At 45.1% G+C, this 27,916-nt stretch overlaps 1 protein-coding gene across 1 annotated transcript in view; it reads left to right on the top strand.

Annotated features, from left to right (window-relative positions):
- Nucleotides 1–27,916, top strand: part of LOC144128452 (cell adhesion molecule Dscam1-like) — a 294,038-nt gene that overhangs the window by 85,711 nt on the left and 180,411 nt on the right. Inside the window, exons 2-3 of the mRNA XM_077661869.1 lie at nt 16,431–16,603; nt 19,685–19,841. Of these exons, the coding sequence (XP_077517995.1) occupies nt 16,431–16,603; nt 19,685–19,841 (330 nt within the window). The remainder of the gene's footprint in view (nt 1–16,430; nt 16,604–19,684; nt 19,842–27,916) is intronic.

The raw sequence follows: 27,916 nt of genomic DNA, 5'->3' as shown, positions 1-27,916 counted from the left end.
TTTCTGCATTGCGCTAAGATTGTTCTATAAGGCAAACATGTGTGTCCCTGCAACACTCGTGCGCTAAAGGTGCTGAAAAAAGTGTTAGAGTTAAACTGAGTAGATGTGTCTGTCGATCTGTTTGTTGTTGTCAGGAAGAAAGAAAAGGAAACTGCACAGGCCTGCTCACTGGCTCAAGCCGAGCCACAATCGCTACCACGTGCAGATAGTAGGAGAGTTGAAAATGGGATAGAAAGACAGCATAGGAAAGACGCGCTAAAGACAAGGCCGATCCCGGAGGTAGTGCAATGCCGGGCCAACCGGTGGCGGAAGTGAAGCAACATTCAGACTCTCCGCCACATTTCCAAAAATAAGTCCAATTGGACCCGTAACAGATATTCTACGGGGTCCGGACATTGGAAAGCATGTGTTCATTCTTCAATCGAGGGGACCCTTAAGGCGGAGCTTAAGGGTACCACGCGATAGCTTTAGTGTTATAATGCCAATATATGCAAAATTTGTCATTCTCTACTTAACATTCACTTGACTTCAAGCACCAATTAACCCGCTAAAAATTACTATTGTACCTAACATTCACATATCGCGTCGAGTCCTGGTACCACAAGTAGCGCTGTTGCGCAGTGCTTAAGCGATGCTCCACTGCACTGGCCGGCGGCTGTTTCTGTCACAGCCACAGGTAGGGATTGTGCGACACATATTGACCTTCGCCAGCAACCTCGTGTGGCCAATCCTTAATTTAACTGCCACCTTCCACGGTGGTCACTTTTCTCACAATCCTGGGGGCAGGTTGTGATCACGCCACAAGGTTGCGTGAACTAGGTGACGCGGCGGCCTCCTCCCATTGGCTACATCTGGCGCGACGTTCCTCCCAACTTTCTTTCTGGTTTTATTGACCGAAACTTATTACTTCTGATGATCTTCATGTTTGCTCATTAAACGGGACATGTGCCTTTAGCGCAATGCGCTTTTACCGTTGAGCCCGATTACCACGGGCAGAAGATATAGCACAAAGAAACTCTGTCCAACGTGTTTACGGCATGTATGCGAAATGGCGACAGCTATATAACCTTTACCACCTTCCTGTGACGGTCTGAGCTCGTGGCTATGCTTGGATGTGTTGAAATTATTTGATAAAATTTTTTCTTCCATTAGCGAACGCTCCGGGTTTCGCTTTTCTCATACGAAGTGTTCCCGATCGTAGTCTAGGTGATCATCAGGAATTCGCGTACGGAAACCAACAATTGTAGCCTTGAGGATAGAAAACAGAAATTGGTGAATCCACATGGTTTAGAATATGGCTGTCTGTGCAATATTGCAGAAAAAAAGCGAGCTGGTACTTTAGTATCTATGGTTCTGCGCAACAGGAAAGTTTCGCCCAATTTTGTACTTCCGGAAATATAAGCAGGGTTGCTTGCAAGTTTAAATAAGCGAAGGCCGTACCACTAACAATAAACTGAGCTGCTTTAATTCGGCTAGAAAATTTGAAGAAAATTAATAAACAGAACAAAATTTACGAATGTCGTCACCATCTTCGCTACCGGCATGCGCCGATGCTACGCTGCACCTGAAGACGAGGAAGTTACTCTCTCGCTTGGTGCTGATTACGCCTTGAGAAACGTTGCATGATTCATCCCAACGGCTCGGCCTCTCTGAGTACTGCTATTGAACTCATCCCTAAAAAGGATTTTTAAAAAAAGCAGAAATCAACAACATCCTCGCACACAGCCTTGCTTTCGAGCTTTACTAGGTGTGAAAGACTTTCATGAAACACTTCCAATTTTCAAGCCTTGCTAGCAGTCTTGTAACTAACTTAGAGCGTGGTGCGCCACCTAGACCAATTCAGCTGTCTCATTCTACGTAGACGGCGTCTTCAACAGGCAAAACGAGACTGAAAGTATGGCCGAAGTGCGAGGACGTTTTTGCAACCCAGAACAAGCTAAGCCGTATGCGTGACGATTAAGTGTAATTCGCACCTGGCCCAAACTTGTGCAAAAAGAAGGGGGTCGCACGATGCAGTTATTGTCATCAAATTCCCGTTTATAGCATTCCACAGTATTGTGGATGTTCCTATATAAAAGCTTGGTAAGGAGCGTCAACGGCCGTCTCAGACCGCCCGTAAGCTAGTTAAAACCACTCATACGTTCCTTAGTACACCTTTAGTAATATCTGTGCGAAAAAAAAATCACACTGTGAACGATAACATAGTACTTTCCGGTTGTGGGGCAAACGTGCCGATGCTTCTTTCTTGTTTCCCAAATGCTTCCTCATTTTGAATCTGCTACATTCATTTCATTCCTTACATTAGTTAGCCATAACAAAGGCGTCCTGCCGCGACTTACTTTTGTATTCGTCGCCTCTATCAGCCTGTGTACCACGCTATTGTTTTGTTTGTTTTTTTCTCTTCGGGGAGAAGGAAGGAGAAAATGGTTCACAAGTCTACCAGTAGAAATGTACACCTTGCTCGCTACTATTGTTCCCCTGCGCTTCTCCAAGGCCATTTCAAACGCTGGATCTTATAGCGTCTTCTGCGACAAGTCGGTAGACATGGGAATGGAAAGAGGTGCTCGGTACGGCATGCATGACGGAAGCCAACAGTGGGTTCGGATCCCACCGGCGGTATATGGTTTTTCTTTCTTCTGCTTTTATTAATCTTATATTGATGAAAACCACAAATTGAAAAAAACACATCGCTTATGCTCCTTGGTTTCGATTACGGTCGCCTTCCGTTCTCCGACAACTGTCTTTTATGATGAACATGCAATTTTTGTTTTTTTTACAGCAGACAAGTTTATCGAAACATGTCGTCATGTCAACATACCGCAAAACAAAAAGATGTAAACAAGGATGCATCCGGATCAAAAGAATGGAATAAAACAAAAAAAGTTGACTTTCCTGTGGCAGAAAGACGAGTAAGAAATCGAACCCTCCCGCAAACATCTTAAACTTAGTGCAAATGCCGTTGTCCCTTGACTTCGGCGATAACAAACATCTGCCGGCCACTATATTTCGCCTTACCATGCGCAAGGATGTCGCTTTGGTCGTGCATGGCGAATTTCATATGTAAGGTACGGGAGTGAAGCGTACGATTAGCTTTTTCAAAAAATCAGCTGCGAAAAGGATGAGAAAAATGTGGAAACAAATTGCACGAAAGTTTTCACGAAAATGAAACGCCGCTGTTTCATTCCTGCGCCGGTGACCAGAAGAAGGACAAAGGAAAAATTCCAAGCTTGGCACTACTCATTTATCTGCACACTTCCTCGTGCCTCATGTCAATTCCACAAATTGCGTCCAAGCATTTCTCAGGAATATTAAATTACCGATATTCCATTTCTTTAAAGAGACTTGGCTTCTTTTCATGCGCTCACAAGAAGCTGGATAGGATATCCAGTGAGCATTCATCTCCAGAATGTCATTTTGCTCTCGATGTACTTCAAGCATTTCTCCGAAGAATGCATTTCCCACTGGCTAAAACAGAAAGGTCAGCAAGGAGCGTTCAAGCCGCTACTTCCTTGTCTTCTTGTCTTCCTTTTCTCGAGATATTAGTTCAGTGCGCCTTCCTTAGGGTTTTAATTTGCATCGCGCTGTGGCTGTAACAAAGACGTTTAGCGAAGTAGACAAAAATGAATGTGATGAGCACTTCTTGCGTTAAATGTCTTTCATCTGTTACCGAGCCTACGCCTTCGCTCATCAAATCTTTTGCATGAGAAGTTATCCTTAACACCTAGGTTATTTCTGCGAGATACTGTCTTCTTGCTTAGGGCACAGCATCTAGAACAAGCATAGAAAACATATACTTATTAGAAACAAAATTTTTGCGCCTCATAGATAATGCACCATACCTTAGCCACACTGCCCCATTGTTTAGAAAACACCAACTGCTTACACTGTGGAATGTTATAAACAAAAAAATAGCGTTAGCTACTTGCCTACAAATGCATTCCGATCCTACCGCTTTTTGTCACCAGTATCTAACGAAACACACACCTACAGCACACGGCACATATGTTATAATAAGGAAAAAATAAGTACGAACTACGGCACCCAGAAACTTAGCTACAGAATTTCCAGTTTTTTAAACCATCACCTTCTTGCTGTAAATATTAGTCAGGAAAGTAAGTCATTGAAATTTTTTCAAATATAGCATCACTATGTATCTGTTGTCACTCCAGGCATGACCGCTCTTTTCGTTTTTATTCTGTTGTTTCTCGCAGTATCTTCCCAATTGTACATAAATTTTCAATACGAAATAGCTTCAGTTTCAATGTTAACCAACCACTCTTTATTTCCGCCTTGTTTCGCATTTATTTTATGCGCTGACTGTCTTGTGCTCTCGACTGGGAGCAAGAAGGGCGCAGACTCTTTGTCAGGCATCCATTTGCCTTTTGGTCTACGCCCTAGGCAACTGTACTATACGTTCTCTGAATAAACTCTCTGAATCTCTGAATCTGAATCTGAATCTCTGCGAGATACTGACAAGCCCTTCACCTTTGAATTCGAGGAGGCTCGAAGTAGTGGAGGGGATAAGTAACTGCTGTTAATAATGAGAGAGAGAGAAAATAAACGAGAGGCCGCAAGATTAACCGTGGCATAGTGCCTTACTTGTTACCCTTCACATGTTGGAGAAGGCAAAGGGATTATAATAGGCGAGAAAAAAAAGTGATGACGTTCCTGCCATTGCATCTTTTGGACGTGAGAAAATGGACTGGCAGGGAGGTTAGCCGCAAGGGCGTTCCCATTAGCTGCTGGGGAAAGTCAAGGGGTCAGATAAAAGCATTGGTGCCGCAATGCCTCAATCCGTGGCGCAAGCATCACGTGCTCATGAAGCGAAACAGAGTTTTGTATGCGTTCAGTACTGTCGATAGCTTTTGCTGCAATTCTAGGATTTCATCCTAATCAAATGGCTGAGATCTAAGCGATCTGTTGGACAGCACAGCCTTTCCTTCCTGCTGTAAATACAGTGCGCTGACAAAGCAGATGTTATTTTGACTTGTCACAGCCTCAGCTGTCACAAGCAGGGGTGTCGGCCATATCAATGAGGGATTAGTGCCTGCTTGTGAAAGCCTCAGCGAGCCATAGACGACAAAGCGAAGTTCCTTCACGTTGCTTCACGGAGATCCTTCAAGACGGAAGATGGAACTCTAATCCAGGGTACAGAAAACCGAAACGGGATGCAGTTACGTGAAGACCATCATTAGGGGCATATCGGGGAAATTCATCCGCGAGGTGGTTTCATGTGAGGTCGTTGTGTCTCTGAAGCCACCGAAACAAATATGTAATGTCCTTTGATGATTGCGCCGCGGTAAAAGTAAAGGATTTCTGTGATGAGTTGTTTATGCTATCCGTGATATAGTGCAGCTTTCAGGCTTTGTACGGCTGCTCTGGAATCAGGAAAAAAAATGGCGGTGGTTTAGCTCTGTTTAAACCTAGAGTGACGCGATAGCTACAGCTGGCCGAGTGGAACTTGCTCACGTGACCACCCACATGGCGAACCACGTGATCAGCCACGATGCAAAGCCGCCTGCAGCTGCTCCACACCACGTGACCAACCACGTGTCAGCATGGCGGCGCCGCCACGCTGAAGGCTCGAAATGCTACCGTAATGTAGCTATCGCTACAAAATATGTCATTCCTGTAGGTGCGTTTCCATTAAGCTCAATGGCAACGTGAAGGGCAGCGAGTACCCCATTCGTTTAAGGAGTTTGGTGCGCTGTTTTCACTCAAGACATATTTCAGAACTGATGGAATTATCTGGCCGTCCGAGGAGATCAGTGACTGTGGACAGAATTTCGAAATCCTAACATCGTCTCTTTTAGAATATCCGATGATACCCTGGCATCTTCTGGACAATGAGGTTACTGCACTAGAAAGCACGGACTCTTGCACGGATACCCTGGCCTCTTTCCTCATGCAAGGTGTAGAAAGAAACATTAGAAGTTGAAACAGGTGGATAAATAAAACAGTGGTCTCCAGGACACAAAAGTGCTGAGGCACTTGACCCGAGTGAAGGGCAAGGGACCCGAGTGAAGTGTCGATATAGCAGCTCTCAGGGTGCCAACCGTCATGTATTTAGTATTGAGATGTGCCCGGGATGTAAATACCTGCCAAAACTTCGGTCGCAGCGGAGCCAATATTCCAAGAGTCCTACGCCTTTGCAGAAGCTTGCGCTTACACACTTTAGGCAGCCCAGACATTTCTCTTCCTATTACTCCCAAGTTCGGGGAGACTGTACTACGAGAAGAACAACAGCGCATTGTGCAGTTGTAGTGCCCACAGCACTGATGCACCTCATCATTTCCCCCGAGAAAACAGAGAACGTGGACAATCTCGGTCAGTCTTTTTTACAGGTAGAAGATATCAAGTCTCCGCGAGATATTTTGCAAAGTAAGCAAAAATAGCAGAAAGCAGTTTCTAACCAGTACATATGGCATATGCTGACGTTGTCTGCGGGTAAACGATATAAGACAACGCTTCTCTATTTAACTCTCCAGGCCTTACAGGGGAGGTACAAAATCAGTATCGATCCCACCTCCTACTATTTCGCACGAACTTGTGTGTGCGTCGCATTTGTTTCCAGAATACAAATGTCGTCACGCAAAAGAAGAATTGGGCTGACTGTGGCAGTAAGCCGTGCAGGTAGACGAGGGCAAGGCATTGGGCATTGGGCTCAGCCCTATGGGACTATGCGTGAGGCACAAATGATAACGTATGTTGAGCAAAGCAAGTTTTTGGGCTATTTGGTAAATTTCTTAATTCATTACGGCAGCGAAGGAGCACAAACACAAGAGAAGAAACACGCAGACACACGGACGAATGCTGCGCGCAAAACTGGTTTAAATGGGAATAGATTTTGCGTAAATAAAGGCTCTACGCGTCTGCGCACTACAGAGAGGATAAAAGACATCCACGGGCCACGGTAACATCACAAATCTTATTTGATAGCCGCGAAAAGTTCGAACTCCGAAATGTACATAAAAATCGAAGGGTCACAAATATAGCAATCAGCACTTTTCTTTATATGATGGGCCTCACGTGCCATTTTATTCTTGCTCCTGCCTAGAATTCTAGCGCTGTCAAAACGTGGCGCGCATTTGGAGTGAGTGAGTGAGTGAGTGAGTGAGTGAGTGAGTGAGTGAGTGAGTGAGTGAGTGAGTGAGTGAGTGAGTGAGTGAGTGAGTGAGTGAGTGAGTGAGTGAGTGAGTGAGTGAGTGAGTGAGTGAGTGAGTGAGTGAGTGAGTGAGTGAGTGAGTGAGTGAGTGAGTGAGTGAGTGAGTGAGTGAGTGAGTGAGTGAGTGAGTGAGTGAGTGAGTGAGTGAGTGAGTGAGTGAGTGAGTGAGTGAGTGAGTGAGTGAGTGAGTGAGTGAGTGAGTGAGTGAGTGAGTGAGTGAGTGAGTGAGTGAGTGAGTGAGTGAGTGAGTGAGTGAGTGAGTGAGTGAGTGAGTGAGTGAGTGAGTGAGTGAGTGAGTGAGTGAGTGAGTGAGTGAGTGAGTGAGTGAGTGAGTGAGTGAGTGAGTGAGTGAGTGAGTGAGTGAGCGCGCGTTCTTGCATTGTGTTCTTCCTAAACTAAGCCCTGCTTATCATTTGTAACAGCGGGAGCTGCAGCCGGTTAGCAAATTAACCATACACCAGACTGTGCTCCACGGAGTAAGTCTATGGCTGATTTCGTTCGCAGATGTAGACTCATTCGATTCATGAGACTCCGTATACCGAAATGTGTCTTGCGAAAGTCGCAGGGGATATAATCTGCAAAATCAGGCGATATCGTGCCAACATAGCCAATGAAACGCACTAAGTTCGCAGACTAATTGCTGTTGCTCTCAGCATAGTTTCAAAACAATCATACTTCCATTAGAATTCCTCAGTCGTAGTACCTGAGTTCAGGCTGTTGACATAGTTACAGCGCCGTTTTAGTGATGGCATGGCAAGCAGCGTCCGTTACTAATCAAGATGACCAGCGAGTAACTTAAGGAAACTCGACAAAAATTAAGCAAGTTTTATAACTAATAAGGCCTTATAAGAGAAACACAATGGCGTGAATGATCATGCAGTCTAACGGCAGAGCTCTCATGGAAACTTCGCGAGCACTTTTGAAGAACTGCGACCACCAGGTATGCCTAACGTGTAATAAAAAGTCTTCAAGTAATCTTAAACTGCCACTATTGAGCCCAGCGATGAGTGTCTGTCGTAAGTGTCATAGTGTCTGTCATAAGGACAGACACTATTGGACTTGCGAGAAGTCGCGTCCATCACAATCGAAGCATAGCAGCGTGGACTCATTTCAGGCGACGTCATTTCCATGGAGTGGGCATTACTCAGCTTCTGGACCGCAACTACGTTCTCACCTGCGTCATCGTTTTCGATGGCAGAGCAAACACCAAGGCTCGCGTGAGCACTAACGGTCATTTGCACATAAACAGCTAAGCTCGAGGGACCGCAAAGTAGTCTTGAGCTGTGTTTGCCCATCGAATACAGTGCGGGCAGAAATCCGCGGTGAGGTCCCCTTTCCGAGCTGCAATACATATAGACACGCAAGCTATACGCGTTTCAGTCACGCTCCTACTCTTATATAACTTTCCCAATTCAACGTGCATAGAACGTCACTATAAAACGATGCAACTAAGTTCAAGCTAGCACGAAGAACAGCTTTGCTGCTCACAAATAAATATAAAACAAAACGAGTTGCTAAGACAAACTTATGGTCACTAATTTCATAGCGTTAAAAGAACAGCAGGCTTAAATACGAGCCACAAGAGCTGTTAAAAGCCCCGCAAATGGCACGATAAAATTCAATTGTAATGGGACCGACAGGCGCAGCGCAACGAAGAAGCAGACGAAGTGCAGCTGGGTTTTTTCGAACGACGCCTGTGAGTGTGCCCGTCGTGTCGCCGGTCAACCAAGACCAACCGACCTGTGCTTCAAATAAACGCCTTGACACAATTCATATTTTTGCGGAGTCAGTCCCATTAACAGAGCGCTCTGTTGGGCTATATTGCATGTTCAAAGGATATGTTTGGGAAGATAAAGCCGATAGGAGTCAAAAGCACTGTTGATGTTGTTTTTTTCTTTTCTGAGACAACCTTACGTCATTTCGGCACACCTTCCTTTTAATTATTCTTATCGTAGCTCTTCACCCACAAAAAATAAGTATGACAATGCTCAAATCCCACCACCTTAACTACAGCGACGCTGCCAGGTCCGCAAGGTTTTTCTCAAGAGTTTAATTCCTTTAAATATCTGCTCTTTTTTCCTGGTGCTGTGATTTTACTTACGGTACTACACGCATTCCTTCAGTGCCGAACACCGCAAAACACCCTCGGGCGAAAGTAAAACTGTAGACTAGCACCTAAGTTTCATCAAAACAAGAAACTATGGGACAGGGCGGCTTATTGAGATAAAAGTCCAAGGAGGCTCGGCAGAGTTCGGGTGCTCTGTCTTGCGACTCTAGGGGACAGAAGTTAGCTATGAAGCGTTACCAACTACGTCATATCGCTACTAGTGAATTTTTCGCCAGCCAAACATTGAAGATGCATGCGCATTTCACGCGCAACTGCCGCCAGCTGGCTCCGATAATGCGTCATGATGGATGCAGTAACTATCATAAATTTCGGTTTCAGGGGCTTCGGCTCTGCCCTTGTTTTGGATTTTAGTAAGCAGGCAGGCAACTCCTCATGGACTGCCGAGAAAGTAATCTTGCTTACTGCAATGACAGTGCGTGTGTGCGACCGTATAAGCAAGTCCTTGGGTCGCAGCCGCAGAGACGCTGGGATCAGTTAGAAGGAAACGCGTTACATTTGTTGCAGTGCAATTAGAAGGACAATGCGTGCAGAGGGATGTACATAGGCGATTCATTTGCTTCTTTATTTTCTGAAATTGATATTTTTTACCACTTACTCTCAGGACACGATTTCTACCTCGTTACAGCACAGCACTATATCAAACATTTCGACATCATATTCGCCTCAACCAGTTACAAGTGCCGCCCATCCCAAGCGTGGGTAACGAAAAAACTGGTAGGGTTTCAATGTAAATAAACCAAGTACACGTGCGAAAGCGAGAGACCTTGAGGGTGCCAAAGTCACCCTCAAGAGCGCCCTCCCGTTGGCTACAGCTGGTGCGACGCTGTTCCGAGATTACCCGAGCTTCCTCGCATTGGCTGCAGCTTGCGAGGCGCTGCTCCGAACTAACCCAAGCTTACCCGAGTTACTTCGAGGCTTCACAAAATTTTCTTGGTTGGGATCGTGTTAAGTCATCATCATCATCAGCCTTACTACACCCACTGCAGAGCAAAGGCCTCTCCCATGTCTCTCCAATTAACCCTATCCTTTGCCAGCTGCATCCACCCTTTGCCTGCAAACTTCTTAATCTCATCCGCCCACCTAACCTTCTGCCGCCCCCTGCTCCGCTTATTTTCTCTTGGAATCCACTCCGTTACCCTTAAGGACCAGCGGTTATCTTGCCTTCGCATTACATGCCCTGCCCAAGCCCATTTCTTTCTCTTGATTTCTACTGGGATGTCATTAACCCGTGTTTGTTCCCTCACCCACTCTGCCCGCTTCCAATCTCTTAACGTTACACCTATCATTTTTCTTTCCATGGCTCGCTGCGTTGTCCTTAACTTAAGCTCAACTCTTTTCGCTAGCCTCCACGTTTCTGCCCCGTAGGTGAGTACCGGTAAGATTATGCTGTTGTACACTTTCCTCTTGAGGGAAATTGGTAAACTGCCACACGCCAGAGTTTGCCGTATGCGCTCCACCCCATTCTTATCCTTCTAGTTATCTCCCTCTCATGATCCGGATCAGCTGTCACTACCTTCCCTAAGTAGACGTATTCCGTCACAATTTCTAGGCTCTCGCTGCCAATTGTGAACTGTTGTTCTCTTGCTAGGCTGTTGAACATTACCTTGGTTTTCTGCATGTTAATTTTTAGACCCATCGGTCTAAAAATCATTGATCATGATTTGCAGTTCACCTCCTGAGTGACTCAGCAAGGCAATGTCATCAGCGAATTGCAGATTATTTAGGTATTCTCCATTTATTCTTATTCCCAACTGTTCCCAATTCAGGCCTCGAAATACCTCCTGTAAACATGCGGTGAACAGCATTGGCGAGATCGTGTCTCCTTGCCTGACGCCCTTTCTTATTGGAATTTTATTGCTGACTTTATGGAGGACTATAGTAGCTGTGCAGTTGCTATATATATTTTCCAGTATTTTGACATAAGGTTCTTCTACCCCCTGATTACGCAATGCCTGTATGACTGCTGAGGTTTCCACTGAGTCGAATGCTTTCTCGTAATCAATGAAAGCTATATATAGACGTTGGTTATATTCTGCGCATTTCTCTATCACCTGATTAATAGTGTGAATATGATCTATTGTGGAATATCCTTTACGTAAGCCTGCCTGATCATTTGGTTGATTAAAGTCTAACGTTGCCCTGACTCTATTAGCGATTACCTTAGTAAATACTTTGTAGGCAACGGATAGTAAGCTGATCGGTCTGTAATTTTTCAAGTCCTTGGCGTCTCCCTTCTTATGAATTAAGATAATGTTTGCATTCTTCCAAGCTTCTGGTACAGTCGAGGTCATAAGGCATTGCGTATACAGGGTGGCTAGTTTTTCTAGCACGATGTCTCCTCCATCCTTCAACAAATCTGCTGTTACCTGATCCTCCCCAGCTGCTTTTCCCCTTTTCATTGCTTCTAAGGCTTTCTTTACTTCATCTTTCGTTACTGGCGGGATGACGCATTGCTGTGCACTGCTGTCTTTCTCATGAACGCTCTGATTACATTGGCTACTGTACAGGTCTGTGTAGAACTCTTCGGCTACGTTAACTATCTTATCCATATTGCTAATGACATTGCTCTGCTTGTATCTTAATGCATACATCTGGTTTTTACCTATGCCTAGTTTCCTCTTCACTGTTTTTAGGCTACCTCCATTCTTTATAGCATGCTCGATTCTCTCCATATTAAACTTCCTTATGTCGGCTACCTTGCGCTTATTTATTAACTTTGATAGCTCCGTTAGTTCTATTCTATCGGTAGGGTTAGATGTCCTCGTGTTTTGGCGCTTCTTAATCAGATCTTTCGTCACCTGAGATAGCTTCCCGGCATCTTTTTGAACTGTCCTACCGCCTACTTCTACTGCGCACTCCGTAATTATTGATGTCAGATTATCGTGCATTGAATGAACATCAAGATCATCTTCCTCAGTTAAAGCCGAATATCTGCTTTGCAGCGCTATCCTAAACTCCTGTGCTTTCCCTGTTACGGCAAACTCGTTAATGGTCTTCTTCTTCACTAGCTTCTTCCGTTCCCTCTTCCAAGTCGAGGCTAATTCTAGACCTTACCATTCTGTGGTCGCTACAACGCACCTTTCCGAGGACGGCCAAATCCTGAATGATGCCAGGTTTAGCGCATAGTATGAAGTCGATTTCATTTTTAATCTCACCATTGGGGCTCTTCCAGGTCCACTTCCTGTTTTCTCGTTTGCGGAGGAACGTATTCATGATCCGTAAATTATTTCTATCCGCGAATTCGACTAATAACTCTCCCCTGCTATTTCTAGAGCCTATCCCATAGTCACCTACTGCGTGGTCGTCAGCCTGCTTCTTGCCCACCTTCGCATTGAAGTCGCCCATCAGTACAGTGTACTGCCATTTTACTTTATTCATTGCCGATTTTACGTCGTCATAGAAACTTTCAACGGTCTGGTCATCATGGCTGGATGTGGGTGCGTAGGCCTGCACAACTCTCAGCTTGTACCTCCTATTCAGCCTAATTGCTATAGCTGCTACCCTCTCGTTAATACTGTAGAGCTCCTGTGCGTTGCCAGCTATATTCTTATTAATGAGGAATCCTACACCTAGTTCTCGTCTATCCTCTAACCCGCGATAGCACAGTATGTGTCCGTCCTTTAGTACTGTATACGCCTCACCTGTCCTCCTAACTTTGCTAAGCCCTATCACATCCCATTTAATTCCCTCTAAATCCTCAAACAGCACTGCTAGGCTAGCCTCACTAGCTAAAGTTCTAGCGTTAAACGTTGCCAGGTTCAGATTCCAATGGCGGCCTGTCCAGAGCCAGAGATTCTTAGCACCCTCCGCTGCGTCACAGGCCTGACCGCCGCCGTGGTCAGTTGCTCTGCAGCCGCTGGGGACTGAGGGCCGAGGGTAAATTGGTTTGATCATAGAAAGTTATGGCCAAGTACTACACCAGGGTGACCAAATCCTGCTCTGGTGAGAGAGTGCGTTGTCGGTTCTGGTTACCGAGATCAGGCCACACTCCAGGCCTGGTTATGCAATTCCATTGACACGCGGGTTTTTTTTTTTAACCCGGTGGAGAATTGCGCGGCACCAGGATTTGAGCCCTGGTCCTCTTGCACGCGAGGCGGATGTTCTACCTCTACGCCATCGCTGCAGTGGTGCTTTCGCACTAAAAGGCGAGTGTTAAGATTAAGGTTCGCAAAATTAAAAATGTTTTTCGGTGTCTGCTTCAGCCGCAAACTCATTATACATTTCAGAAGTGTAGCTAACTGGTCGAGTAAGTACATTAAGTTGGGCGGATTAAGCCAGGAAAAACGGACACAACACAGGAAAAGAACGGACAGGACGGCGCTGGACACACAAATGTTCTGTAACTCCAGGAGTTCTAGTCTATCGCCCGCGTTGTGTGCACCTTCTCCGGTCTTGTGTCCCTCTTTGCTAGTTTCACCGATCAATCAGTATCGACTGCCCGCTATTACAAGCGGCACGGCGGCTGCACTGCTAGCACAAATATTAGCTTGTCAACAAAGGGGACGATATTGGACGAGTAGAGTTGAACAAACCGAATCAAATTATTGTTGCAACCCATAAGCGACAACGGTGCGGGTTTCGGGTCTGCCTGAGCAGAACCGGCGCCCGAACACTCTTTTATCGGTGAAAAGACAGCAGTATTGTACTTTGTGTGCATACGGTTATGTCACCGTACACATCGACCGCACCTATCCGCAGTTGAACATCTTTAAGATGAAGTGGTCGGCGCTGCAACGCATTAATATTTCTTATCAGTCGCAAAAAAGGAAAGCGGAGAATTATGCGGCTTATCAACGCTTAAAGCAACGAAGGCTGCCATTTATATATTCCCGGCTTCGCGCTACAATCCACGCTGAGTTTAGCGTCCAGTAATCGATTGCTCAGTCAGGTCACGCAGTGCTGCATGTGGTGATTTAATAAAGGTAAGTTACGGCAGTTTTTAGGTATTTGACGAAATTCAGGGATACGAATGTATGAATTTTTTTTGCCAAAGCATACCAAGGTCTTTTTGCGTTAGCAATTAAAATGGTGACGTAATAGTCTACTGAAGTCACAACGATGTGCGAAGTTCTTCTTTAAACGCTGTAGTACTGCGGAGACGCCCAACAATGACGTTGTCTTTTGTGAGGTTTCAGGTTTGCACTGCCTTCGCTCAGACAAGTTCGTGCGTCATCGGATGCCACCAAACAACGTTCCCTGGGCTTTGCCTTTGGCGGCTTTGGTTTTCTTTATTCGAGCAAGTGTTTTATGCGTTGAAAATATGCCGCAGTCATATACGACGTCATCATCCGGCCCCAAAGCAGTGCTGTGAGCTGCTGAGAAGCCTGAAGGCCACCACGGCTTTATTTTTTGATTACGTCACCATCTGAAATTCTAGCAAGAAAGAGCTTCGCAAGCTTCACCAACACGTTTCGCACATCCCATCCATTAAAGCTCACTGAATTCTGCTACCTCTTAAATTGCCTTTTAAGGGCAGCAGTTACTGAATTTTTAACGTCTCATGTATTTAGGGTTATTCAATAGTAGGGCCTCTGGCAACAGCGTCCTCCGTTGTTTCTGACAAAAAGCCGTTTATAGCCGACGTACTCCCCATTACAATGGACAAAATTGTATTCGCTCCTGAGTAGTTGCACCAGGGACGATATGTGCACGTCACTCATTCACTGGTCACTATTTCACCGGCCGCGTCTGATGACATCGCTGCCGCATTCTTTCTCGTTGTTTGCGGTGCTTATCGCATTTCGCGCTTCGCCATTAATGCAGCGCTCCATCAAGAAACTGTTTTCAGCCAAAAAGATTCGCGTTAAAACCCTTTTGAGTGTAGGCACTTATTTTTCGCAAACAATTTTCAAGGCTCATGTAATGAACGTACTCACCAAAAAAACAAAACACAAACTTCATTACCGCGGGAATCTGTGAGGTTGATCCCCATAAGCTCTTAATACTGAAGTCATTTTTCCCGAATAAACCAATTTTCTTGGCTACAGGTATATTTTCAGCTTTTCAATACTTTTTTTCGATATATTCGCACTGAAATTTAAATACTATCGCCTTTCTAAGTAAACATTTGCTGCTTGCACTATCACGCAATGGTTAATCTGCAGCCGCCTTCATGCAAGTGCGTTGCAGATGCAAAAACTCTCTTCGGATGCTGTTAAAAGCATAAACAATTGCTTTAGCCAAACCAAAAGAGATTAAGCGGAGGATTTTTTTTTATTTCTTGCCTTACGGAACAGCCTTTCTTATGATAAGCAAACAAAGCACATAGCCAAAGATGTCTTTCCTGTTTAAGTCACCTGTCCTTCCACAAAGCTTTGTCTTACGCAGTCTGAAAATTTTACGGCAGAAATTTTGCGTACTCATTGAGCCTCATTTTTTTTCACTAGAAGCCCTTGACCAAATTAAACTGAATTTTTCAAAGTCCACAGGGCAGACGACTGTAAACTATTTTTTTAGTGCTATGTAAAGGGAAAAAGCAGTTGCTATGATGCGTTATTTAATATTTCCGCATACATACGCGACACGAATGAAGGATCGTTTAACTCTTTCATTTATTCCTTTATTTTTCATATACTGAAAATACCACCCTGAGGCTTCTTTAACTTTGTATTAGCTGATGTAAGTAGAGAAACTACATAAATCTTTAAATTTTGGCCAGCCGCTTTTCATGCTTAATTGCGAAGTTCAAACGCCGAGCTGCCGCCGCGCAAAGGAAATACAGTTGTTCCAATTGCATTAGAAGGTTTGCATTCGAGTTTCAAAACGGAGCGAAAAACCTCCTGTGTCAGCTACTAAAAACGTTGGAACATAAAGGTCTGCGCCACTTTTCCTTGTCACTTTTTCTGGCACCGCTATCGACGGCTTTTTTCATGCTCCTCTTTGGTGCTATTCCTGTGTACATCACGTAAAATAAGCATTCCTGAGTTCAATGCGTGCCGCGTAATAGTTTGGGCCCCTCTTGCAGCGATTAATGTGCACTAACCAGGTCACCTTAACACGTTCCTTGTTGTGCCTGATAGACTGAATCTCTTCCTTTCCTTGTGGAACGCTGAACTAGTCCTGAGCATGACATGCACAAAAAAATACTTCTCGCCTTCTTATTTTCGCCTCTTGTGGGTTTCTTCCTTCTCCTCGCAGCGGCAGCATCGGGCTCCCTTCAGGGCGGTGCTCGTGGTCCCGTTTTCGTCCTGGAGCCTCCGACAGTGGTGGAGTTCTCGAGCGAGACTGGAGCCGTGCTTCCTTGCTCGGCTCAGGGTCAGCCCCAGCCGAACATTCACTGGGAGAAGGAAGACGGCAGTCCAGCCACTGCGGTGAGAAAAAAAGCAAGATAGAATTCTAAACTTCCACAATTTGGCGCCATCTACCGTGAAGTTATACAACTAGCCGTCCGGCACTACTATAGGGGCGCGTGCTTATAGCATTTTAGGCGACCATGGTTAACGCATATCGAGAACACGCTGTCACCAAATCACAACTGCCCTCATTACCCATGCCCATCTGAGTAATTAAAATTAGTTTATTGATATATAAAAAAATATGACGGAGACAAATTTATACAGAAGGAGTCCCCCGTAGTCAGTGACTGTACTGCGACATCCTATACACCTCCTGCTTCGAGCCTGCTTTTCTGAACACCGTGATTCGGGATGTTTCGGGAAAGCCTACCGCTATTTTTAAATCAGATTTTTAAGAGAAACCATGGCTTTTTATCGTATGAATACCGGTCTTGACAGACGTCAGAAAAGAAAAGAAGAATCATGTTAACCAGTCTGCCAGTTGAACAAATAGTTATCTTTCAACTGTTACAGATGGGCACCTGGTTGCTGTAGCTGACCATTGGTAATAGCCGCATCAGTTCTTAGAATTTCGAAAACGCGAATGCTCTCGGCATTGTGGCCCAACAAATTTCGTCCATTCCTGGCACGATTCAAAAGTAGCGCCCGTCAGTCCCGTCACGTCACTTCGTGACGCATGTGCTATGTGGCCTTCTCGACCTCGCCTCGGCATGAGCAGTGGAGAGCAACGCGTGGCACAGATGCAATAGAGAATGTCACGTGGCACGTATGCCACAAAATAAGGTGACTTGATGGACGTCGCTTTGTGCACACAGCTGGCACATGATTTTCGAATTGCGAGAGAAACAGCCAAAGTTTGTTGAACTGCAGCGCCAAGGAAAATGACGCTTTCGAAATTCTTAAAACAAATATGGCTATTAATAATGGTCAGCTACAAATTTCTAATCGAAACAGGTGCCTGTTAGCAATAGTTTAAAAATTTGACCATCACAGGTTACTTAGCCAGCTGTAATTATTGTGATTCGCGTGTTTTCTGTCGCCCTCCAACACTGGAACTATTTTGCCGAAGAAGTCATCTTTTGATCTCAAAAGTATATTCTTAAAACTTAATGACGGGCTTCACTAAGGCCCGTAGTATACATTGGTCGCAGGGCGAACCAGAAAGCTTACTGCTTACTTTCACAGAGAGATCGGCGACTTCTCTTACCATAAGTAAATCACTATCGTACCTTAGTAGCTTATATGGCAGCACGAATAACATTAAGAAAGAAGCGCCGACAGAGCATAAGCGAAAAGAGCGCTGACTTCCAACTGTTTATTCTCCTGGGATGCTTAAGGTGGGGAGATAATCGAGGCGGCTAAGATTTCTCGCGCAGAAGAGTGGTGTGTAAGCATGTCATCACTTACATTGACCAAGAAAAAGCTAAAGTTTTTAGATGGCTGGTGATTTGGACCTTGGTGCTATTACCGTGTACCATCCATGCTGATGGTTATCCATTTACTCTTTTTACTTTTTCTTTCTCTTTCCTGCTGGCGCTTCGTATTTGTACATATGCGCGGCATCTTCTTCCGAATAAAAAGTCGGAAGTTGGCGCTCTTTTCGCTCTGTCTCTGTCCTCGTCCTTTCCTTTTATTCGCGCTGCCATATAAGCTACCATAAACCACCTAGCCCAGAAAGCAACCACCCTGGAACACTATCGTACAGCCATCGCTGTACAGTAAGTGTGTACACCCGGAACTAGCCGACACTGATGCGACACCCATACGGTCGGTACCTTGCATGGGTGTCTTGCTTCAGCACCCAGCAAATGTGTACATAGAATACCATTTCAATTTCTCTTACCCCACCAATGACCACCGGTGCCTGCCCAGTACGTGTTGTGGGCGGAAATTTTTAGGCAGAGCATTTCTCAGAGACAGGTCACATGAAAATATCATGTTGCATATAGGTACGGTATCGCCTAAACACTTTTATTCTTGAGACTGCATGCTCAAAGTTCATTGCAAATAACTCGTCCCGAACCTAATTTGTGCCTGTAACATATATTTCACAGCGTAAAACAAACTGTTAATACACGGCCATCAGAAAATATATCGCTTGTCACCGACACAACACAAATCTATCGGATGTTCCTGCTCACTTTATATCTACTGGCTTCATGTCTACTTGTTTACTGTATGTAGAAACAGTATCTAATACATCACTCGTTTTGCCAAAAAGACACCTAATCCCAAGACAACAGCGTCGAATGTAATATCACGCCTAGAAAATTGTATTTCTAAGTTAAGCGTACCCTTCAACTGGGGCAAGTGGAGCTGAACAGGTTCGTTTGAGTACATACAGCAAGAACCAGGAAAGAATATAGGATGTCATGCTGGCCGACAACATATTGCTTGAATTATACATCTGCGTTGTAGCCAAGGAAATTTCTGAGACGACCAATTTTTTGCGTAGGCCTGCTATATTGCGCATCAGGTTGTCGCTACCATATGAGAAAAGCACCCGTTGTTTGTTTGTACGAAAATATGCAAGAGTACCGGATAGAAAGTCGTGTCTCGGTGCCAGCTGTACGTGAGCAAAGATGGTGCACTAAATATGGTGAGTAACTTTCGTATTTTTATTTTATTAATTTACACGAAGCTGCAAACCTATGCTTTAAGTGAGATGAGCAGTAACAAATTTCAACAACAAAAAAATTGCCCACTTCATTCTCCACACAAGTATCAGAAATGATTATGTAAACTGGCTTACTAGAAACTTCGCGGACACTTTGGAGAGATGAAAACTCAAACCCTTCAATCGGCACACTCTTCAGAAGTGCAGGCTCTTTTCCAAGAGTACACCATTGGCGCACCTCTGAAATGGTCGCCAAGGTATGCGGAGGGTCTCAGTTACGCGTAAGCTTCCCGGACAGTCGAAAACGAGACCGACTCTCCTTTTTTTTACTTTTTGGAGCGTGAAAATCCTGAGGGCACCACAGTCCCTCCTCCACGCTGGGCCTGGTGAAGAGACTGGGCGTGTTAACTTTGGATGCCTTGAACACTTAATTACGCCAGCCCATGAGCTCACAAACATTTCTCTGATGCCGTGCGCAGGTTCCGGGTCTTCGGGAGAAGCGGTCAGACGGCTCCCTCGTGCTTCCGGCCTTCGTTCCTTCGCAGTTCCGGCCGGAAGTGCACTCGGCCACATACCGGTGCGTGGCATCTAACAGCGTGGGACTCGTCAAGAGCCGCCTCTCGCACGTCCGAGGTGGTGAGTGCGCATTCTTTGCAAACGATGAAAATTCTCACAAGCATATATAGTCGCTCTCGGCCGACCTGTAGCTGCTCCTTCAGGCGCAAAGCATGTGCATAAAGCATGTGGTGACAGCTACAAGTTCCTAGAGCCTGAGCATAGGGGGCAATAGTCGCGCCTGTTGTGTAAGTAGTGTTCGGTGGCCAAGTGCACTCCACAGCAGAGAGGTATGTGGCCGTGTGGAAGGGGCCTAGCCTACGCCGCGAAACCGTGGTTGGTAAATCGGCTGCGTCTTTATGGAGGAAGAACGCTAAGGCGCCCGTGTGCTGTGCGATGTCAGTGCACGTTAAAGATCCCCAGGTGGTCGAAATTATTCCGGAACCCTCCACTACGGCACCTCTCTCTTCCTTTCCTCTTTCACTCCCTCCCTTATCCCTTCCCTTACGGCGCGGTTCAGGTGTCCAACGATATATGAGACAGATACTGCGCCATTTCCTTTCCCCAAAAACCAATTATTATTATTATTATTATTATTATTATTATTATTATTATTATTATTATTATTATTATTATTATTATTATTATTATTATTATTATTATTATTATTATTATCGGGCGTAATATTTGCTTCACTTCACGTAGACCCATTGCTTCATTGCGTAAGAATTTCGCTGCTAATCTTAATGCACCTGCCCGAGATTTTGTTAGAATGCCTGCTTTTCATCACGGATCAACGCGCTGTTTGGTAGCGTGATATAGTACAGGCCCCATTAGACATTGGTGAACGGTTGGCTTGAATTTCACGCACAGACGTCGGTGAAAACTAGCCCGAGTCTCAAATACGGAGAACAGGACGCAAGCTCAAATAAAGCAAGATCTTTATATGGGGGCTACCATCATTAAGCACTGGCAGTACACTTTTACTTAGAGCACCTGGAGCCAGAAGTTTTGATCTTAGTGGTCCGAACGATGCAGCTGTGTCATTCAGTAAAAAAAAGTACCACATAACATGTACCCCGATTATTGTCGAACAGAAATTCTGTGCTTCCTACTCTTCGAAGCACTGAACAATGTTTTTTTTTGTAGCTCAAATCATGAAGTATTTATATGTCGTCACGAGCGCCAGTGTATGTACTCTATCACATGTAGTGTAACGCGTTAACAAAATAATATGCATCTCGGCAGTCATCTAGAATGTAATCAGTCATGTTTAAACAGAGCTCGGGCGGCATCTTGAGACATTTTTGTTCCGCTGACCACGAAGTGTGCGGAATTCCGTCGAGAAGTTTCTTCTCTGAGCGAGCCTCAGTTCGCTCATACAATTCGCTCTCAATACCTTAGTCAACATGCGTTTTTGCGTGTTTTCAACACTACTCAAGGCAATGCAAGTTCGAACTCGGGCCTGACTTTCCATCATACGCGAACGGTCGCTTCCACATGCGAGGTTGATATATTGCGCTGTTAGCCAACCTCTTACTACATTTCTCGCTCTGCTTACCGATTTTGTAACAAGTGACGGATACCTTAAGGTGTCGATACACTTATAATAATAGAGATTGGATGGGACTTTTCATTTAGCATTTCAAACTTGTGCTGCTGTTCTGGCAATACCTAACACACCGGCTGGACTCTTTCACATGCGCCACCCGTGCTCATTCTGGGGCTCACTACGCTGCTTCCCTCTGAGGCCCAGAAATGGGCCATTGTCAATAGCATTAGGCTTAAGGCCTCTCAGACGCTGTCGGCGGCTGTTTGCACTGCCTGCAGCGTTAGCTCTTGGGTTCACGGACACGGGTCCTGTTTACCTCGGGCTTAATTTCCTCGCTTGCTATCTTTCGCTGTCCTCAACGGGCGAAGAAATGAGGCGCCAGGCAGCGATCCCTCGTCTCTCTATTTTCGCGCTCCTGTTCGCGACACGTCTTTCGCAGCAAGCAACGCTAGCAGAGGTGAACGCCTCCCGGGATTAGGGGATCAGCGAGTAAAGGGAGCACGTCGGGACTGCCTTGCGGAAGAAGCGCCCTCTCACAAACCACTCCTGCTTCTGTAGCCAGGTTGCGAAAATCGCTCTGTTCGCTCTACACCGTTCTTTCTACCAGACACCGAGAGAGAGAGAGAAAGGAACACAGACGTCTGCGTATGTGTGCGTGTGTATGTGCGTGCGTGTACAGTGTGCCAAGAATTCGAAAACTGGCTCTCGTAATATTTCCAAATGAACAAGAAAAAGTGAAAGTGCTAAAGACGGGACAAAGTGAAAGGAGACACACACGCCAGCGCTACTAACAACTGAAAGAAATTTATTGCGAGAAAAGCAATATATACCCATGGGCAACGCCCACTGCATACAAACATAAAAAGATGAAAACAGTAGCATTGTTCTACGCATGCTCCGTCATCGAGGAATCTAACCTCTTTTCTTTACAGCGTTAAGTAGGGCGCGCTGACACAGGTTTTCCCTCTGCAAAGAATATGAGATATGCTTCATACATTTCGCGCACACGCTGATGCTGGTACTTTCTTAGATCCGTGCTTTTGTCAATGATAGCCGTGCACTTGCGTGTGGCAACGGGATCGGGTTTTTTCCTGCGCCTTCTTTTAAGTCTTTGTTATGCTCCCGTAGCCTATCGTTCAGGCAACGTCCTGTCTGCCCAATGTAAGATGACCCACATGATAGTGGTGTCTCATATACGACTTCTTTTTTGCAGTCTGCGAACTTCTTTTCATGTTTCATTTCGCATTGTTTTGACGATGAGCGATCCTTGTTTACAAACTTGCAAAGCTTTTCCAACTTGTTGGGGGCAGAAAAGACGAGCTTCACGTTGGCCCGGCCCATGACCTTTTTCAAAGGATGGCTTACTCCATGCACGTAGGGAATAACAACAATGCTTGCTTGGTCTTCTTGCTCCTGGGTTACTGTGCATGCTCGACTTAACTCTTTTCACAACTTGTCGCACACACAGGACGTTGCCTGAACGATATGCTACGGGAGCATAACAAAGACTTAAAAGAAGGCGCAAGAAAAAAACTTACACGACCACGTGGCCACATGCAAGTGCAAGGCAACCATTGACAAAAGCACGGTTGTAAGAAAGTACCAGCATTAGAGTGTGCGCGAAATGTATGAAGCCTATCTTATTCATTGCAGAGAGAAAACCTGTGTCAGAGCGCCCTCCTTAACGCTGAAAAGAAAAGAGATTAGATTACTCGATGACTGAGCATGCGTAGAACATTGCTACTGTTTTATTTATTTTTTATGTCTATGTTTTTATGCAGTGGGCGTTTCCCATGGGTATATATTGCTGAAGAAGGACGTTCTGGCGGGCTAGTTGGTTCATGGTGAACAGAAAGGGTATAAACTACAAGACGGGACGAGAGGCACACAAATCTGCGCTTTGTCTGTCGATATGTGTGCCTCTCGTGCCGTCTTGTTCGCGCAGTTTATACCCTTTCTGTTATATATTGCTCTTGTCGCAGTAAAATTATTTCATTTGTTAGTAGCGCTGGCGTGTGTGCCTCCTTTCACTTTGTCCCGTCCTTAGCTCTTTCAATTTTTCTTGTCATGCACCAACTGGCCCGGCTGATTCCCCTCTTGTTTCCAAATGAAGTTTTAGTGTATAGAGACTGTGTTGCGCGGTGTAGTAGTGCGAGAGGTAGTCTGAGTAGCTTTGGGACGTTAAACCCCATAAACCAAGCCAAACCGATAGAAATGTTGGCTAATGTAGCTTTCTCAGGCGGTGACGGTGATTCTCGTTTGCCGAATTTTGTGACAACAATTTGTTCGTGCTCAAGCGCAAACGAAGTTTCGAGGATAAGCCAGCAGCCAAAGACCTAAGAGAGCGAAAGTTTCTTTACCTTTCTGCGATCGATTGTTGTCTATCAGCACAAGCGATAAGGCTGACTAAAGCAGGGTCAGTGTTACTATGTAAAAAGAGAAAATGAAATGGTGAGCACCATTACTATTGGCTCTGTTTGGCACGCCCATACTTTCAGACACCCTCGGCTGAAATCTGAGGAGTCTACAGGCTTCTCACGTTTTGTTGGCTCCTTGAGAAGGCTTAAAGCGACCTTTCTTGGTGATATGCAAAGTCATTCATATTCTCTGCATTGACGACATGTTCCACGAGACGGAGAAAGAGTTTCCACACAGCGCTCGATCTCGACGCAATAGACCCTATCGCAGTACCATAATCAATGTTACATAAGCGCTTCGTGCCCAGTGGAGCCGGTCGCCGCATCGTGCAGGGGGACACAGGCAGAATTATCGACCCCGAAAAGAAGTCAAGCATGACTCGGTCTTCGTGTCTGTCGCATTTCGCAACAGGTAAAACCGTTGAGGTGCATGAGTTAGGACTCACTGTCAGAGAGCGCGGTTTTCTGTCCGTAACAAAATATAAAATCTCGGAAAGAAGTTCTAAGCGTACACTTGTAATTTTTCGTGTTCTTTTGTTACGTTTTTCCCTGGTCAGCATTCAGCAATAATAAACTTATGCTCGTAGTCTGGCGTACGCGCAATCTTCAGCCCTATCAGAGGTTGTATTTTTCATTAATCATTCTCTCAATTAATTTTTGCCCCTTTGTAGGTTATCACCGTTAGCCGGTAACGTCACGACTGCCAACGGCTCTCCTCTCAAAGGCGGTGCTCATCAATAATAAACTGCCATTGATACCGGAAAAAGAATCATTAGAAATACAGCCCCAGGGAAGCTTGGCTCCCGCACGTCAACGAAAAACACACCTTGCGCAAGCGAGCTACGTGGTTATCCGGAGCCCAAGATTTGACGACGCAACACGCCACAATCAATAATAGGCGAGCGATAAAAACGTCTGCTCGCCAAGAACAGCCATTACGTAACCGAACTTTTCGCGAGCCTCGTCGCATTTGCACAGACCACGTTGCAGTGGCTCTCACCGATCTCTCATGCCGCAACGAAATTCGCATCTGTTCGCTTCCAATTGCGTCGATACGCTATGGTAAGCACAAGGACTATGGGCCTTATCATTACTACGAAAGTACTTTCGCAAAATACCGGCGCGTTTGCCACTCTGCTCATGAAGCGTTTTCTTGTGCTTGGCGACAGCGCTTTGTTAGAGCCCGTTCTGGACTTGAGCAGCGCAGCATATCTCCGACAGTGTGAAGTGCTCGCTCGCTTAGATGTGGTGTTGCTTTTGCAGTGTTGGTAATTGCACACAGGCAGCGCTCTCGTAGCGCCATTGCGGTCGCCAAACTATTGTGTCACAGTGGTTTAAAACAGCGTTCATTGACTTTTAGTGTTTAGCACAAGTTTTAGAACTGTCCACCTTCATTTTCTTTGAGTTTGGGCAAGTGCCGCGCTAAAAAAACTGGGAATTAATATAAAATATTCAGCGCGATGGGAAAACCTAAAGAAAGGAAAACCTGAAGATGAGCCGCTTTAAATCCTAGTGGTCGCAATCTCAAAAGGGGATTGTAAACGTTAGGTGCAGGATATGCCTAATCAGGATACACGATTTTAATTTTTTTCTCATAAAGAAACGTAAGGAATCGTCCTGCCTTTTAACCTTTGCCTCATGAGGCCCCTGATGTGGAATAAATAATTATTCCTTTGCTTCGCTCCGTTGTTTCACTCTTGAGTAATGGCCTCCACACGTATTCGGCAGTTGATCTATCCCCTTTTTCATTTTGCCTCTTGTCTGTAGCAAGTAACTATTACCAAAACCATTCGCTAACGCTGTGCTGCTCTTGGAGGCTTAAACTCTCGGTTTCAGTACTGTGCCAAATTTTCCGAAAGGTTTAAAGCCTATTCCTAGATTAGCTAGCCCCATATTTACGACAACCTTGCTCTGTTTTCTGGTGTTGTATGGCCTATGTATAAGCACGCACAGATTGGGTTCACAAATTATCTGCTGTCGAAAATCTCTCCTTTCGAGCAAACGCCAGAGGATATGTCCTAAAAACAGTGTGCGACTATCTTCATGGTTACATAATTCCGTCAGGAAGATTCTTTTGTTAGTTATAACTTTCAAAATTGTTTCATTTCACACAAAATTACATCAAAGCCTGTCTACCTCAATTACGTCGATATGTCACAACTGTTTGAATGTGCAACGCACCCTTACCAATAAATACACCACTGTTGGTATGTGCCAATCCACCAGAGACCAACAAGAACAACCACTGCTGGATCGTTTTTAAGCCCTGATACAGATCTCACTTATGAGTCAAATCTTCACTTTTGATTTGGGACCCAATGAAGGAACATTTTTGGGCTGATAGTTTCGTGATCGTTTTCCCAATTTCCAAAAAGCGCGTTCACTCCATCTTGATCGATCATATACGCGCCGACATCACCATTGATAATTGAAAAATTATTTTTCTTTTATTTATTTTTTATTCACAGACGCACGCAGCTTCAAGGAATTTGCAACAGATTACAAGCCCCACCGCCTTTCTCATGCTCTGGAACGAGTTTGCATTCCGAGCGGCGACGATCTTTAATGCTGTATCCAGGGTTCCAAGTAATAACTTTAACAAATGACAAATCAAAGGATGTCATATGTCGCTTTGCTTTGCTGCTTGCTTTGTCATTGTGCACGCACGTGCAGTTTTCTTCGCGAGCGTACTAGTGACGGTGAAGAATTCGGTGAAGTCAGTTTATATGTTTAAATATAGATAAACCGTGAATCTTAAGGACCAAAAAAAAAATCAAACCTGCAATACCTTTCCCTTACAGGAAGGCACAGCGTTCACAATAAAGAAAGAGGGAGAAAGGGAAAAGGTTAACCATGAGAAGGCACCGGTTAGCTACCCTGCACTGGATGAAAAAGAGGAATGGATTAAAAAACGAGGAGTGTTAAGCTATATTACTCACATAGCTAACATTCCAAAAATCATTTTTTCTCCGTACTGCCCCGGACTGGAACGACCTTCCCGGCCACATCGCTTCTTTAACAGATCTTCAAAAATTCAAGATTGCCGTCGCAAATCATTCTCTATAATAACTGCCGTACCCCCCCCCCCCCCAAAAAATATTCATGTAATACCCTTAATTGGGTATTTGAGGACATAATAAATAAAAAAATAAATGAATAAATAATTTAATTGATAATTAGTAAGGAACTAAGGACTTCGCGTACAAAGTCATAGGCCCGGAGGCCTCAATAATCGGGACAGTGCCCGACAGGCCTTCACAGCTGACCATCGCTCCTCCCATCACCAGAGAACCTCCATCTCCGGCAGATGGCGAGGATCAACATGGTACAGTGCACAGCATAGAGATAACCTCTCCGCACCAAATGCAACGCATGCGCAGAGTGAGTCTTCAATCGTCTCGTGGCAGCTGCGGCTAGCGCAGGCAGGGCGGCACTCATTGCAAAAAAAAACATATATGGAAGACTCTGCGAAGTACTAATGCTTGCTTCAGAAACCATTTGCTACAAACTATTCAGGCGACTAAAGCCGCCGTGGTGGCTGAGTGGTTACGGCGCTCGGCTCCCGGCCGGAAATACGCGGGTTCGATCCCGGCCGCGGCGGTCGAATTTCTATGGAGGCGAAATTCTAGAGGCCCGTGTTCTGTGCGATGTCAGTGCACGTTAAAGAACCCCAGGAGGACGAACTTTCCGGAGCCCTTCACTACGGCGTCTCTCATAGCCTGAGTCGCTTTGGGACGTTAAACCCCCATAAACCAACCATTCAGACGACTAATATTTTTAGGCCATTGCCAGGTACTTTGAAGGTTACTTTGTCACCCATTTATTGCTCAAGTGCTGTGTCACTCTGAAATTACCCTTTTCATGTGCTCTTATATTCGGCTCCGACCTCTTTTTCCTTTACTACATTTCGGCTACCTGAATGTTTTGTTTTTCTTTTTCTCAGAAAATCTCGGCTTAGATACTACGACGTACCAAACGTACTGTATATATTCAGCATTTACCCTGAAGAAAATTATTAATACTTGTATGGGATATTTGAAGCACACTTTCGTAATTTTTAAACACAGGTGCCCCAAATGGGGCATTTACAGAAACTCACTCTTAGTGGCGGCATGCGTTTGTTATTTTGGCGCTAGTTGTAGAGCTTATTAACTAAACACTTAAAAATAAAGTATTTAATCGACAAT

Source organism: Amblyomma americanum, chromosome 4 (assembly GCF_052857255.1).
Source record: "Amblyomma americanum isolate KBUSLIRL-KWMA chromosome 4, ASM5285725v1, whole genome shotgun sequence".
Lineage (NCBI taxonomy): Eukaryota > Metazoa > Arthropoda > Arachnida > Ixodida > Ixodidae > Amblyomma > Amblyomma americanum.
Note: the sequence above shows the minus strand (reverse complement) of the source record. Positions and strands in the feature narration are given on the sequence as shown.